Source organism: Mastomys coucha, unplaced genomic scaffold, assembly GCF_008632895.1.
Source record: "Mastomys coucha isolate ucsf_1 unplaced genomic scaffold, UCSF_Mcou_1 pScaffold19, whole genome shotgun sequence".
In the NCBI taxonomy this organism is placed as follows: domain Eukaryota; kingdom Metazoa; phylum Chordata; class Mammalia; order Rodentia; family Muridae; genus Mastomys; species Mastomys coucha.
Window position 1 is genome coordinate 16718214 of NW_022196901.1, and position 17242 is coordinate 16735455.

Sequence of the window (17242 nt, forward strand, 5' to 3'; positions counted from 1 at the left end):
ATATATTAAACAATTAGTCAGGATAGTTCCTGAGCACCCCACCCCCCAGAAGTATGGTGCTTAGCATGGTTCTATTATATACATTCTCCTGAGATGTCTGGCTTGCTGAATATCTCCAACAATGTCCTCAACACATATCAAAAAATGTGACTGTTTTCATTCATGGGTACTCAAAGAAGCTAATTCAATCAAACACAGTGAACACGTCAAAGTGGCAAAGGGTGAGCCTGAGTGGCTTGTCACAGTTACAGCCGTGGTGCAAAGGCAACATGGTGCCTCCATGCTCCCCTGAGTCAATAGCCATGTCCCAATGGCACGGCAACAAACCTGTCTCTGACAAATGGTGAAGAAAATTAAGAATAATACCTAATTTCAAGGAGCAATTATTGTACACAACAGCAGGAACTGCACTTTAATGGCCTCTGAAACGACACCAGCCTGAAAGCTCCATCAATCACAGTCCCACAGCTGCTCACATCCATGCTCGAGGTGAGATGTAAAGCGGGCAGCAAAGAGGACGTTTGTCTCCATCAGGGCTCAGCTAAGCTCCGGGAGAGGAGCCTGCAATAGATGCATGCTGGAGCGCCTGTGGAGGTTTTCCTCAGCCAGTGAAGAGAAAGATAAACTTCACTCGTTTGTGGGCTACGTGGGTATATGGGTAACTTAATGTGCCTGAAATGTCAATGTCCAAGGCTGGCTTTCTTCAGAGATTGCTTTTTATAGTTCTTTGTGTGTGTGTGCGTGCGTGTGTGTATGTGTAAAAAAGTGTTAAAACTATAGCTTGGAAATGTGATTAATCTAATACAAATTAATATATTTTTTCCCTTAACTGCTTGCTTAGGAATATATGGGCAGAAGAATGTGAGTGCCTGTGTTGGTGACAGTCACTAGTTGGAACTTTATAAACCAAGAGAAAACACATCTTAAAGAATAGTGGGACATCAATATAGAAACACAGTAATTTAAATTAAAAAAGTATAAATTTAAAAACTTAAGCTAGAAAGACATTTTATTAAACTAGAAAAGCAAAGACCTAAATACCTTTGTAGTCTTAAAATGGTTTCCATAATATGGCAAACTTCTTACTGATAGAATTAATTGGATGATAGTTAATATGATGGCATAGTTAAACATTTTTGATAGTTTTCACTTCCATTTTTCTTCATACTTATTGTATGGCTATGAGTATTTATTCATAACATGCATAGTAAAGATAATTGAACTATTTCCTAGCTGGTTCAGTAATGCAACTATTAAATTATCACTTGATAATTTAATTTGGTTAGTATATTAGAAAATTATAATTTTCTATTTTAATAATTTTAAATGCAGTTAATAATCTCTCAGATGAACAGATATATGTGCTTAAAAATAGCTAAAAGTAGAGTATTTTATGTACATACATATAACTAAGAGTCATTAGAGAGATCAGTGTTTTCATAACAGAGGAGTTACTATTCTTGAGCTGTAGTTAGACCCTTGAGTAAGGATCCCCTGAGACTGATGACTTTGCAGCCAAAGGCAGGCTGCCTTATGTGCCTCAGCATCTTCACCCGAGAAATGAGGATAAAAACATCCCAAGGCAAGGGCCAGAACCTTTTTCTTTGCCTTTCACCTTTATGTCAGAATGTAAAGCTGTGGTAATGCACGGTGAAAACAAACCACTGATGTTAAGTGTCGGCATTGGAGGCCAAAAGAGGTGTGGACACAGAGGCAGAGGGAGGCCAAGTGTCCCTTGTGGGGTTGAGGTGTGGACACAGAGGCAGAGGGAGGCAAGTGCCCCTTGTGGGGTGGAGCAGAAGCTAAGTGTCTGCGGTGGGATTTAGATCGAAACACACTGCTGCTTCTTGGTCTTGGTCTTCAATTCCACACATCTGCCAAGTGGGCGGGGGTTCTTAATGATATCCTGGCTCTTTACATATCAGAGTGGCTGGCTGGAACAGCTAGGGAGCCTTGGAGTAGAATGTCTCGCAGTGAGAATACAGAGATTTAGGTTAGAGATGTGGGTAATAGGTATTATACCTTCTTTTCGCTTTGGCCTGTGTGTGTGTGTGTTTACACATGTGTGTGTGTTGACACACGTGTGTACAAATGAATGCACACACGTACGGGGGCCTGAGGTTCATGTTGAGTGTCCTTCTTGATTGATGGTTGTCATTTTATTTGTGGGGCAGAGTCTCTAGCTGAACCTGGCATTGAACTCTGCTAGCCTAGGGAGACTGACCCAGGCAATCCAAGCTTTGCCTTGCAAGCAGCTGCTCAAATCAACCAACTTTTATGTGGATTTTGGGAATCTGAACTGAGCCACTTCCCCAGGCTTCATGGAGCTATTTTTTTAAATTTTGTATATATTACAGAATTGGGAAACTTGAAACAATGTGATCAAATCCAATAAATAATCAAGGCATAAAAATTGATCGAGATTTGATTTTTAAATAATTTAAACTATAAAAATATAAGTAAGAAGAAGGCTAAGATAAATTTAAGCTCTAACAGAATTATGATATTTTACACTAATAAAAGAACCAACTAGTTCACAAGGTATTCATTCAGATTAGGCATATTACAAGATTTCAGACTTGATACATAAGCAGACAGTTCTTTTATTTTTGAATGAATCACACACTATCTGAAACTGTCCTTTAGTGATAGTGGTGGCCAGCTAGAAGACCAACATATGGCTCATACTTCATTTCCGAACAACTGTGACATCAAAAGATAATATAGGATTCAAAGCAATTACAGGAAGCAATTTATACTGAAGAAAACAGACGGCATGGCTAAAGGCATCAAGACATATTTAACTCTCTGAAATATTTCCATGGTTTGTATTATTTATTATGAAGAATATAATTTAGCACCTAGAATATATCAAATTCTAGTTCTGCCATGTCAGCTTTTATTAATATTTGTGAGGGAGAGGAGTCTTACAGTCAGATGTGCAAATGCAGGAAATGTGGGTTTGGGGGCCACTACCATTCTTCTTAAAAAAGAAATCCTCCAGCCTGATCTTAATCTTTTAAAGCAAACACGTTCCTAAAACTGAAGAGCTGCCTTAATTCTGCTTAGAAGAAGAATGCTACTGTCAAATGCTGGGCACAGCTAACCACACCTTTGCAGGAGCACATTAAATATGTCATTATCTTTCATATCAACAAAGATGGATTATATTTAATTACATAGATTGCTGAATTTTGCAGCTGTCCATCTTTGTCAGGAAAACGTTGGGTACTAGGCTAACTTCACTTAGGATAATAATATTTCTTTCATGATTTCATCCTGTTGCTCTTTGTTTAATTTATTGATTCATACTAACTACGGAGAGTCCTTGGAACATTTCTATGGGACTTGTGTATCTCTGAGTGATAAAGAGAATTTAGTCTCACATGTTTATATGTACAACAAAAGTATCCACTGAAGCTGGGGAGTTGTTTTAATGTGTAAAATTTAGGTCACAATAGTGAGTGATTGGCTCTGATATACTCTACTTCATTTTATGCACAAAGTTATTATCTTATTTGCAAATGATTAAAGTGGGAGTGGCCATTATAAGACTGTAAAATACATCATATGCATTATGAGTCCTCTTTTCTCTTACTTTTAAACCTTGCCTACTCCCATGGTTCCAGGGCAAATTTTGAGGACCAACTGCCTCCCCACCCCAGGAGAAAAGGGTACTTCCCCAAAGGAAGTAGTAGGAGTTTGTACGTGAATATAAGTGTGGTGCAGCCCTCGCCTCTAATGGTGCTTGACTTGCTACCTCAACTGCTGCCATTTCCCTTCCTTCTCTCCTTTGGGTCTTTCTAGGGGACTTTTCTCAGAAGCCCTGTGTGTATTATAGCAGGCCAGAGTACCTTTGAAACATTTGTGGGTAACATTGTTACCAGGGTCACCAGTGAAGGATAGTCTCATCAGGTAAATCTTACTCTGACAGTTGTGTGTACAGCCATGAGATATACAGTAGAGAGAAACAGAAGTGGCTGGAGGAAAGGATTTTATTTTTATCTTTACCTATGCCATTATCAGGGAATCAATACACGTGAGAAAAATTTATTCATGTTTACTACTTTACTGAGTGAAAACTCAAAACATGCTGGTTATCAGCTTTAATGAATTATTTTAATATTTGTATGTAATTTAGTATTACAAAATGTTCTGTGGTTAAGAATAATAGTATAGGCTCTATTTCTTTCCTAACTATCAAAGTAATTTCCTTAGATACACATTTCAAAATACAAGAACTTATTCCTTTGAAGTATTGAAGTCAGTAGAACACATAGATTAGAAAATATGGCTTTACTCATTGTTCATTACAGTAGAAGAATAGACAGAATCTTATATAATTTGGCCCCTCACGATATTGTAAAATTGAATTATGGTTCATGCCAGGAAATATTACAGAATCCACTTTTGCTGATGTGCTCTGACATACCTGGGCTCATGGTAGTTGAGATATGAATAGTGTTCCAGGAGTTTCCACGTTATCCCATTGTCATATGAATAGTGCAGTAGAACTCCCTCCCCTGGCTGGTCAGGGGCTCTGCATGTGCTCAGCACAGACTTGCTCCCCAGCCTCAGTGTGAATTGCAGAAACCTAGACATGAGTAATTCACAGTTAGTAAACACATTAATATTCTTTTTGATACACTAAGTTTTGTTTTCAAAGAATTTCAAATGCATTGAAATGAACATCTCAAAAGCTCTAGGTTCACATCATTAGTTTATAAAATATAAGTTATTGTACTGTGAGATGTATAAATAAGTGTAGAAGATGTGTATGTATTTTATAGACACAGATGTATTTATAAAATATAAGTACACTTATAACTACTTGTATACTGTGTACTTGTGTATACATACTTAAAATGCCAATCATTCCTTTACTGCATTATTTATCAGGCACTGGGGGAAGGGATGACATAGAGTAAATCTAATCAGCCCCTGCAAGCTGTCAAATAAATAAACTACATGAATAATTAACCAAGCTTTGGCTTAAGAACACAGTTTTGATGCAAGCATCTCATATTTAAAAAATAATGCCAGTTGTTAGTAGCTCAAAGTCATTGGTGAGTCTTCTAGTTTATTAAAAAACTAGGGAAATTAATTATAAACAAACTAAGCATCCTTCCAGCCTACTTAAAGACTAGAAGATATATCCATCTAGTAAAAGAAAAAGACTACAAACTGAAAATGGATCCAAACCCAATCGCATGCTTTCTGTATATGTTCTAGCCCACCAGCACTCACCTGGACTGTGAGCTGTCCAGAAAGGATGTGATTAGCTGCCGCCTCCCATCTTTGTTGAAAACCAGAGCCTTACCACTGGCTAAGACACCACAACCAAAGCTGACTTCAGCACCACGGATAGAGTAAAAGTTATGGTAAGAAGAAAGTCTGGAACTGCCAAAGCTTTCCGAAATAAACATTGGGAATGTCTGAGACGCCATCTCACAAGCTGGGCCAGAAAAGCCTGGGTCACACCTGAAAGAAAGATAGAAAGGTACTGGAAATGAGTCTTGAGCTGTAGGTTCTTCAGAGCCTGCTGATCTTGATGGTCCATCCTTTGGACAATACTGAGCTTACTTGTGTGTGTGTGTGTGTGTGTGTGTGTGTGTGTGTGTGTGTGTATGTGGTGTGGGTGGGGTGAGGTTGGTCGGCAGGAGGTGGGTGGAGGGGTGAAGGGGTGGAGGAGTGGGAAGTGGGGGGGAGTAAAGGAGGTGGGTGAGATGGGTGGTGTGGGTGGCGGTGGAGTAGGTATCCACAGACTAGGGATTGAGTGAGTGGTAAACAAGCCTCATTAGTCTTTGGAGACTACTGATCTGAAAATTTAATAAGGGCCAATAGACCGTAAATATTCCAGAAGAAATCAATCTCTGCAGAGCCCTATTGTAAAAAGCTATGATTAAAAACATCTCAGCATTTACCTTTGACCAATATTAGGGCTTATCTAAAGTGCACCAAGATATGCACAAGCTGACAGCTTAAAATCCTTGAAAGCACATGTGATTTTTATTCATGATGCTCATAAACTTTATGAAATCATGTAAAACTTTTCCCCCCTAGAGACAGGGTTTCTCTGTGTAGCCCTGGCTCCCCTGGAACTTGCTCTGTAGACCAAATTGGCCTTGAACTCACAGAGATCAGCCTGCCTCTGTCTCATGAAATGCTTCTAATAAAAGATCTAGAGTAAGTTTCATCGAAGAACAAAGGTAAATGTGAAATTATGAAAGGAATTATTTTATATATTTTGAGGGCATGAAAACAAGGATTTCAAGGGAAAATGCACACCTCTGACCTAGATACAAGTCCTTAGTAGAACTGTGCAGGATCATTTTGTACTGAAGCCTTTAAGCTTCCTGAAGTCTGAAATAACTCTTCCACACAGCAGTCTACCAATGGGTGGGTGTTATGGCCCGGTTCAGAGGATGCTCTCTGGCAGTGTTTCTGTAACCCAAGGCTCACGATGGCCTTCTCCAGGGTCCTCGGAATGTGACATCAAGTGGAAATAAAATGCTAAATTTGATGTACATTATATTTTCCAACATGATAGTATAGTATTTTTTTCAGGTTAACAAGGAAGTTAGGCCCTAAAATGCCAAGAACTAATACAGCGTGAATTTGAGGGCTGTCTTGGCAATGTAAACAGCTTCCCGGAAAAATGAAGGAGAGAAAATGACTACCTACTGACCATGTTAATGAGCCCCGACTTCTTTACAGGCTACTTCATAGATACAGCCATCCTCCGAGTCACCAAGAAGTTTCCAAACAGGCAAGAAAACATAAGCTAAATTGGACACCCTGGGAGCATAAGTGTGATTTGCACGGCAAGCAACTGGAATGTGTTTTCCAGTAAGAGTAGCATAGTGCACCTCAGGGTAAGTGCACTCTTGTGAATCTTATATATTGTCCTCTTAGAACCAGAGTGGGAGCAAGAGATGTTCATTTAGATACAGACCACATGGGAGTCTCTTCCCACTAGATGGTTCTGAGATCTGCTTTTAATAAAGATTCTGTAATTCAGACAGAACTCCAGTAACGACACCACCGCATTTAAAGACAAAACAATAGATTCTTTGCAGAGCTTGCTTTTCAGCAATTGCATTGGTGACTTTAAGAACAACCAGAAACTATCTGGCTCCTAATATGCCCACTGCTGGTTCATTTACAACTCTCCAAATGTAGCCATATATTCAGTCTGTTGTCAGGAAAATTCTCCCCCTGTTCAGATACATGGGTAACGCTCCAGAAATGCCTCCACACTCTCTTCTCATTAAGATCTGTGACAGGGTTAGGGTTACCAGCTAAGTGAACTGTCAGTTTATAAATTCAGCCCCAAGATGCACGCAGGCCAGAAAGTGTTCCGGGGCAGGAAGGAGTGAAGACCTGCCAGAAAACAGCAACAATAATGATGGAGGAGGGGTGGTGCCAGGTTTAAAATTTACTCACAAAGAGTAAGTAGTATTGGATAGACATTTCTTTTCTGTATAATTGTATTCTAACTCAATAAACTGCATATTCCCAGAAAAATGGGGCAGGAGGTAAATGTTTAGTCTTTCCACAAAAGAGCAAAGGCAATCAATGTTATATAAAATATTACCAGAATATGGAGAAAATAAAACTTCCAATTGTCAAACTATTCAGTCAAACTTCAGAAAGAGATGGCACTGTTTATTCTTGAAAAATTTTTATTTTAAAATAGTTTCTAGAAGCATAGACTTACAATTCAAATTTCCCTTGTGTTAATTTTATTTGAAATACATTAAAAAAGTAGATGGTTTTGTTATAGATAATAGAGAAACAGCAATTTGAGAAAAATATAGCTATCATTTCAAAGAGTTAACAAGCTACTTGGGGCAGGCATTTAACTGAAGTTGAGTTCAGAGAGATGTCTCACTTGCTAGGGTGCCTGTTGTACAAGTGTGAGAAATGAGCTTAGTCCCAAGCACCTACATAAAAGCAGGGCATCGTGGTACTCATTTTAAACCCTTGTCTTTGGGAGGTAGCATCAGGAAGATTCCTAGGGCTTACTGGTCAGCATGTGAAGCCCAGCTGCAAGGCCCAAACCAAGGGGGTGGAGTGGGGGAGCTAGAGACAGACAGAGACAGGGGGAGATCTGGTTTTAAAAACCAAGGGGAGTGGCTCCTAATGAATGATTTCTATACATGTGTACATATGTACACACCACACAAATACACATAAACACACACACACATGTTTACACAGTTGAAAACACACACATTTCAGGGTGCTCACCTCCCCATCCCAACAAAAACACGCACATTCATATGAGAAAGAGAGGTGGAGAGGAAGAAATCTGGTTTCAAGATACCAAAGTAAATGGCTACTACGGAATGACACCCCAATGTGTCATATGACTTCTATACTCATGCATGCACATGGATACACATAGCTATATATATATGCAGACATGTATACACGTATGCACAGACATACACACATACACACAAACATGCAGACAGCTACACAGTTGAAAACCACACATACTTCAGCGTGTTCATATGACCCCTGACCCAAAAAAGTTATTGCTGTTCCTATTCAGTTCTTCCGAGACAGGGTTTCTCTGTGTAACCGTGGCTGTCCTGGAACTTACTCTGCAGACCAGGCTGGCCTCAAACTCAGAAATCCGCCTGCCTCTGCCTCCCAAGTGCTGGGATTAAAGGCGTGCGCCACCACCGCCCGGCTTAAGTATAAACAGAAACTTAAGTATAAACAGAAACTTTTCAATTCTTCACGTTTCATAAAATATTTAATTGTATAGAGTGATCTCTTTGTCAATTAAATTTGATAAAATTCAGTTTTAAAAATTAATCTGACATACTTATCCCAGTGTTGTCTTACAACTTTTATAAAAGCTGGTTCAAAGCTCCTTTGTAAACTGTGTACTCATTAATTAGTTACCCAATTAATTACTTTTTTTGTTTGGAGGTATTGAAAACTTATGTGTATGGAAAAGATGGCCTCTGGTTCCAGGAAGTCACAAGAGATTTATAATTAAATATTAATGTAGGATTGACATAATAAATGTGATAATCCATTTTTGGTATTAATATAATATAATTCACTTGTGGAGATATTACCCTATTAGTGTATTATTTCAGACTTGAGAGTCAGCATCACTGTTCTATAAAATGTACAGAAAGCTGACTATACAGCTATGAGGGTTTTGAATTTATTACAGATTTACATGAAGGATATTACAGTTTTTACAATTAGCCTAATATAAATTTATTCATTAATTTTACTTCCAAATTGTAGTTAAGTTATACTTAAGAACTGGCTAGATAGATCAGTGGTCAAGAATGCTTGTCATACAAACATGAGAGCCTGACCCAAAGTGCTGGAGTAGACATAGACAGCTGGGTGTGACTGCATGCATGACTATAGCCCAGGAGATGTGGAAGGCAGAGACAGGAGGGTCCCTGGGGCTTGCTGGCTGCTAGTGTAGTCCTAGGTTCAGTGAGAGACCCGGTCTCAAAGGAATAAGCATAGAGTAAGGGTTAGGACACTCTATGTCCTCTGATGGCCTTTGCATATATTTCCTTGCTCAATACATTACCCATACACATTACATAATACCCCTTCCATGTGTCATACTTAAACATATATACATGTGAGGCACATATACACATACAACAATTCCATTTTGAGTATCCTGATTTGGTTTTAAAAATAATACAAATTCTAGAAAAGAATATTAAATATATTTATATGGCTTGTGGCCTTGATATTCAATGCATATATAAAAATGGACAACCATATATATTATTTTCAAATGCTTACTTGCAACCATGCCGAGTGCATTGTCCTCTGCCAGAACAGAATTTGAGACACGATGGACCTATATAAACTATAGGGAGAAAGAAGTCATGTGAAAGATGGCAACACAACTGGAGAGCCCAAGACCCCTTACCAACACAATCTTAGAAAGCAGTATCCACGAAGCGCCGAGCACTTGGTCACAAATATGTTAGATCTCTTTTAATTTCCATAAATAATTCTCTCAAGATTTTAATATTTATACTCACAGGAACAGGGCCATGTAATTTATATTCCTTACTGAAATATCTTCTGCCCCAATCATTACAGACAGACCAGTACTGCCTGTGTTTTTTGGATATTCTATAATGCACATATTCTTTAGGGAGAAAAAAAAAGGATCTATCTGATACATCTCCAAGTGGAGAGGCCACAGCTATAATTCCTAGTCTTACCAGGGAGGAAATCTATAAAATTACAGATGAGCGTTACACATATTTCTAAATATTAATTCCTCCCCCCTGGAAATATGGAGCGAACATTAAGAATGTTGTTGAGCATAAAGCCCTCTCCATGATGTACAGCTCCTCACTAGATGGTGGCTTCACCGACAATGTGATGGCGTAGACATAAATTCCAGTCATCAGTATTCTGAAAAGGACTGAAAGGGTTATATCTGAAGTACTCAGACTCTATTACATGTAAAGATACAAGTATTTTATAATGAGTATAGTAATAATCATTAGGATAACAGGGACCAAAAGTAATACAGAGCAGACATGCAGTGGTTGTTAGGACCTGTAATACTCAGTTTCCGGCATGAAAACCTGCCCACCTCTTACCACTTTCTTCTAAGTCCTATAAAGAATTTACTTTAAAATAAGCTTTGCTGTAATCTGAATTCTCAGGGGCACATAACCCCCATACTAAATTAGTAGGGGCAGAAAATCTATCGAGTTGCAGGGCAAAACGTCTTGGCGAAGCAAGCTGCGTATTTAGAAGAGATCAGACAGCGCACTGCCGGGTTAAAGGTACTGGCATTAGGCATCCAAAGATCCTAGATTTACATTTCGGCTTTTGGAAAACCCTGGGTAAGTGATTTACCCTGACTAAACCTTGAAGTCTCCAGGCTGTAAAGTGGGGTGATTTTTCTTAGAGAAAATAATAAGTTTATCATGTTCATGATACCCTGTACCACATGTCTGTAATTGGCACAACTACCACCACTCTCCAACCATGCTATCCAACAGGCTCCACTGTCCAAGAAGTACTGAGGAACGCATCAGACACACTGGGTAGGAAGTTGCAGGAGGCCCTGACCTGGGTCCTGTGAGAGTATTCTGCACTCTACAGGGTTATTTTGGTGGTTCATGGGGTCTCAACACCATGTCATTCTTTTGAAAAGCCTTCATAGAAACAAGATCATCAATAACACAAGCTTTCCCCAGTCAATAAAGTTATAATCAAGCATTTATCATCCTCCCTGACTGATTTCATCATCACCACCATAACATAGTTGGAGAAGTAGACACAAGCAGACATAGGCTGGGCTGGTATTTTCCATTTTGTTAACAATTTCAGGATTGTCACCTAACAAAATTATGATATGGTGCTGTTTTCCCCATGTACTTTCCTTGCCACATTTATCCACATTGTCTCAAGATTCCTGCAATGAAGTTCTAGGGTTTGAGAGTTAGGTGGGAGAGATGGCAGAGGTGTTCTTTCTGGAAGAAATATGGGTCTTCCTCCTGACCAGCGAGCATGCCCGTTCCTGGACAGCCTCACGGGGGATGGTAAGGGAACTGAAGACACTGCGCCTGAGATGTGCAGGCAGCACTGAGCATGCGCACTCTCTGGGTTTTCAGCTTTTCCCTTGCGACTCAAAGCATGACCCGTGCTTAGCAGAGTGTTGGAAAGACTCCTAGACCCTGAGCAGTGATCTAAGTGCTTTCTTTAGGAAACGGGAAAACCTTTTCATAGGCATGCATACATACATGTATGTATACATGTATGTATGTATGTATATATATATATTTATTATTCTTTAATTCCCTCATACTTGTACTTCATTCTATTGCTAATTTTAAACTTCTTTTATGATTATTAAAAGTAAAAAAGATTCACTATGAACCCTTAAAAAGAAGGACTCTGGCAAAATCCATTCATATCCTACTGCGCTGTGGGCACACACCCTGGAACCCATCAGCAGCTGTGATGATTAAAATGCTTTGCAAATATTCTACCAGTGGAGAAACTTTATTTTAACAAATTAAACTTTAGTTAGTTTAGTTTATACAGTAGGTTTAGTATCATGGGCCTTTTTTTTTTTTTTTTTAAATATTCAACATAGACTTCATATTGGCATACGAGTAAATTAACTTGCCTGAAGAGGTCTTCAAAATTTAAGAACTTTATGCAATTAGTTTCTCAGGATTTAAATTATTCAAAAACAGAAAGAGAAGATTAATATGTGGAAAATCAGCATTAAAGTATGGTTTTATTAAATAAGACAAACTAAGACAGAGGGTAGGTTAAAATTGCTTAAGTACTGACATTTTGTCCTTCCATCTATTCTTATTGTCTCCTCTACAGAACCCTTCCACTTCTTGAATAAACATTCAGTCAGATTTATATATGTCCTATAAGTCTACCCAGAAATGAATGTGGAACAAACAAACAAATAAACAAACATGATTGGTGTTTAATAATAATGTAAAAGCCATGTAACTTAACATCATAAGATATCTTCTCTTATTGTACACTAAAGTGTAGACTGCCCCATACAAAGGCTGGTTTTTAAATTATGCAGAAATAATCAACAATGCAGTCACCAGTTTCTGAATATGGATAGCCACATATTTCTTTCGTGCTATTTTCTGAAAACAGGGAAGAGGTCTCACTAGTACCATAGAGATGCTGCTGCCCTGTTCTGTGTAACGTCTACAACTGGAGCACAAGCATCCCAGATGTTATGGAAGTGACTTAGAAGAATAGGTCTTATTTTAATACACGCAGTATGGTACTTATGGTAATTTTGCATAAAAATTCAAGAAACTGTTAGGCTATCCCTTGTCATCAACTGCGAATTTGAATTTTAGGGATTTAAGCATTTTAAAATTATGTATGTTGAGACATCTCAGCATCTAATATTGCTGACTACACAGCCTATTTTTTTTTTCTTTTTTTCTGATTGTGCATCCCTGGGCTTCTGACGGAATGCAAAGGAGAAAAGGAAGAAAGGGCGTTTAATGAAGCTCAAGACCATGACTTAGAAATGTGATTAAGTCTGTGCGTACTGACAAAACACCGGAAAAGCCTACATCAATGGCTCGTGATTGTGACGGACGCAGACACTAACCATTATCAATTGCCCACATGTTTCCGAGGATTGGTCCTGTTTGTCTCCAGCGAATCCTGGTGTCTCGGGTGAGTGCCGCGTTAGGGAGGGGAATCGTGATTCGGTTCCACCTGCAAGGAATTTAGCATGAGCTCAGCTTCACAACTCTGCTCCTGGCTTCTGGATTCGTTTTACATGTGTGTGAGGTTCCTGTTTCTGTGTGCTTGCAATAACACCGAAATTAATGAAGTATTTACATTTACCTGTGGGTCTATAGCTTAAATTTTCTGGCCTTGTAAATATTTTACTATGTAGCTTGTACTTATTTTGTAAGCTGGGGGAAATTTTACAGTCATGTTGAATTTTATACTAGTCCACAAGAGGATAGATAGGTAGTATGCTTTAATTTATGTGGAAATTTAGACTGACCACCATTACACACAGTAGACAGCAGAGTAAGGTCTGAACCAGGTCTAATTTCATGAGTTATCTTTCTTCTACTCTTGCTTTAAGTGTGTATTTTGTCAATATGTTTTTTATTTTAACAAACAATAGCCATGGGACATATAATCCAATACACAAGCATTATACATAAAGAATAACTGGACTCATACAGTGTGGTCATACGTAGGATTTAGCTAAAAATACACATGTATTTATTTTTACAATATGACTCTTAAGGAAAAGTCAGTTTAACTATTATTTAAAATTCTAGTCTCAGAATTACTGTTTTTCATTCCACAACATGGATCCATCTTTTCTCAAAACCTTGGGGCAAGTTTACTCACCCACTGTAGTTTTCCGAGGAGTAGATGGTGCTGTGGGGGAGGTGGGGACCCGCACAGATCTCTGGCAAGCACTCAGTGTGAAGTAGGGACCAAGACCGTCCATGGTTAGTAGAAAACTCCAAGCTGACACTAATAACAACAGAACAAGCCCGACAGAAAGGAACAAAGGTAACAAACAATTCTTTGTATTTCTAGCTAAATACCTTGAATGAATCCGTGAGTGTGGGACTCCTCTAAGACCTTTACTAAATGTGTCATCTCTCACTGAAGTCTGACCAGCCTTCAAAGGGCAAGTCCTTGGATTACAGCCATAAAAGCTATGTCTGAAGGACAATACACAGTCAGCTGGGTTTGTGCTTTTGAATTTGACAGATAGCAAGGCAATTACCATGTCTCACACTGTCACTTCATCCTGTGAATGTGAGGCCAGCAAAATTCTTACAGAGGATCTGAACAACACTTATGCAAGAGAAGCAGAGAAGTCATAGCCCTTGAAGTGCTAATTGACTTCCATACCTATTCTTAGGGGGTCACCAGCCAACAGAGGCCAATCTTGTCTTCAGTTATTTTCGCCCAGCAATCTGTTCTAACGGATGCTGCCACAGCATGTGTGAACACCTCTGATAGCTTGTATCAAGCTCCCAGAATGAAGCTATTCTAACCGAAAAATCTACCCAGACACATCCCTCCTATTTACCAATCAAAGAAAATTTTTTTTTTTAGGGAGGAGGTAGGAATATGTATTTTGGTAATGGATATTTTGTTAAAATCCCAGCCAAAAGTCTACTGGCAAACCTACTTCCATGGTCAAGCGCATGCACTCATTTCCCACTGGGTTAGGACACTCTGTATGCTTCTCACCTGTTACCAGGCTGGTGTGTGCCGCATCCCAGATTAATAGAAAACTGGATCATGTGAGACATTGTCGAAGGGAGGACAGGCAGCATATGGAAGAAGTCCACAGCCCAAGCATTCTGGTTTTGCCCCTGGTGGTTCTTCTGCCTGAGACAAAATTTGGTGGCAGGTGTCTGAAGTTCAGGATTGATGACCACAGAAACCAAAGATGGAACCTTCCAAAAGAGGACACTCAGATTACTTATAAACCTTCCCATTGAGTCAATATGAATCCTCTTAGGCTCTATCGAGCAAACCACAAACTATGTAACTGCCATTTACTGTGCACCAGGCTATAACTCTGTGTTATATTTATTAGTTCATGTGGAAGGTTTTGTCTTCAAGGACAACTCACTTCAACGACTCAGAATTTGTGTGTGGACACTGAGGTTTCTGGCGTGTGACTGATCACGTCTGTGTCTCCCAGGACAGGACTGAGCACAGGACTCAGGCAGTTGGATAATTATTTGACTTTATTGTTAATGCTTTCAAAAGTGGCTTTGTATAATATTAGTGTTTTTTCCAACATGGAAATTTGAAAATGAGACTCAATACAGAGATAGCCATAGACAAGTTAAATCAATACATAATCTTTAAAGTCTATGATTTGGTGTGAAGCAGTGATAGGACTGGAGTAGATAGAATCCTACCATGTAATTGCAAAAAAGTAGTCCACAATAACATTCCAAGTGCCATCATTGGGTTATGCAATCAATTGAATGCTGAACTTGCTGGATATTTTTCTCTGATTGCTCCCTTTGTCGACCATTTTTAAACTCTTTATTTTGGGTGTATGTGTGTGTGTGTGTAGATTGGTGTGTACCTATGTACATAAGGCCAGGGATTGAAGTCATGTGTCTTCCTCAACAATTGCTCTCTATTTTTTTCCACTTGGGGACAGCATCTCTCCCTGAACCTGGAGCTTATCGATACAGCTAAACTGGCTGGTCAGGCTCCAGGATCCTCCCGTTCCCTCCCCAGTGTTGAGATTGCAGATGTGCACCATGGCCAGCTTTTTATTTGTGTTCTGGAGTCCAAACTTTGTTACTATAGCTTATAGAGCAAGCTTGTGATTGACAGAGGCTTCTCCCCACATCCCAAGTGCTGTTAAGTAGTTAAAGTGCTATCAATATGGAAACTACTAATGAGTGTAGTGTAAGATCAGCATATATTGATAGAATAAAAAAATTCACACCCATCACAAGCATCTTGCATGATTTTCTAGATGTTTGTAAATAACCAGAAATAACAACTGTCCAGCCAGAGAGCACAGGGAAATGACCAATCCTGTAGCTCTAATTAGCAAAGAAAAATGTCAGGGTAGCAATGATCTGAACTCTTGCAGTGCCTTCTGACTAGCAAATCGCCAGTGTCATCTAAAAGCAAGGCTATGAAGCTGCATAATTACAACCGTGTTTACAGCTTTCTCAGGGACAAGGATAACTGCCAGTCAGAGGGGTTGGGCTTTGCTTTATTATTGGTGTAATTCATTCTTCCTGACAAAATCAGAGTTCTCATTTATATCAGAAATAAAAATAAAAATAAATGTTAAAATTCCCAAGTCCCTTAAAAAATTTAGCAATTTCCTGGGGTGGCAAGGAAGGGATGTATCCTCTGTGCCTGGCATGGAGGGGATGTATCCTCTGTGCCTGGCATGGAGGGGATGTAGCCTCTGTGCCTGGCATGGAGGGGATGTAGCCTCTGCCTGGCATGGAGGGGATGTAGCCTCTGCCTGGCATGGAGGGGATGTAGCCTCTGTGCCTGGCATGGTCTTCGTGGATCTGGCTTTCGCCTGAGAGTTCTGAGGTAGGTCACCAGGCACGAGGACTGGCATTTGTACCTTATAGGAAGAATAGGAAAGAATGTCCAGTGCGATGTGTTCTTTTCTTCCTTCAGTCTTCGCATATAAGATGATATCGTTTTCATGAGAGTCTCCGGGGTCACAGATTCCTCCTGTACCAATCGAACAATTCAGTGTTAGAACCAACTTGCACCCAAAACATCAAACATGGCATTGGAAATCAGAGAAACAAATGGCAGTACTACATCTCACTTAATGATACCTTTACACAAAAACAATGAGACTCAAGAAATTAATTAATGAGGAACCATGTTCCAGATCAAAGACTTGACATGCAAGGACAACATTCCTCTTTGTTTGGTGGAATTACTCAAATAACAGTGTGTTGAGCAGTGGCTACATGGCCATGACTCAACCCAGTTAAAAAGAAGTGTGTGTGTGTGTGTGTGTGTGTGTGTGTGTGTGTGTGTAGTGCAGATGTACATATGCGCCTTTTCAGTGTGTGGGTATGTGTATGTGTGTGTGTGTGTGTATGTATGTGCGTGTGCATGTGTGTGTGTGTGTGTGTGTGTGTGTATGTGTAGTGTAGATGTACATATGCACCTTTTCAGTGTGTGGGTATGTGTATGTGTGTGTGTGTGTGTG

General features: G+C 39.4%; 1 protein-coding gene and 1 long non-coding RNA gene across 3 annotated transcripts in view; one reads left to right on the forward strand and one right to left on the reverse strand.

The window, feature by feature from the left end:
- The window catches only part of Reln (reelin), a 457134-nt gene that overhangs the window by 149806 nt on the left and 290086 nt on the right, over positions 1–17242 (reverse strand). For both annotated transcript variants that reach the window (XM_031380095.1, XM_031380094.1), the window contains exons 13-19: positions 16637–16749; positions 14764–14972; positions 13903–14031; positions 13136–13245; positions 9802–9868; positions 5248–5481; positions 4433–4594 (exon numbers count right to left, since the gene is read on the reverse strand). In XM_031380095.1, the coding sequence (XP_031235955.1) occupies positions 4433–4594; positions 5248–5481; positions 9802–9868; positions 13136–13245; positions 13903–14031; positions 14764–14972; positions 16637–16749 (1024 nt within the window). The remainder of the gene's footprint in view (positions 1–4432; positions 4595–5247; positions 5482–9801; positions 9869–13135; positions 13246–13902; positions 14032–14763; positions 14973–16636; positions 16750–17242) is intronic.
- On the forward strand, positions 97–13159 carry LOC116097521. The gene is made up of 4 exons (XR_004121452.1): positions 97–489; positions 5233–5500; positions 6718–6875; positions 13002–13159. It is a non-coding gene; the product is annotated as an uncharacterized LOC116097521 (long non-coding RNA).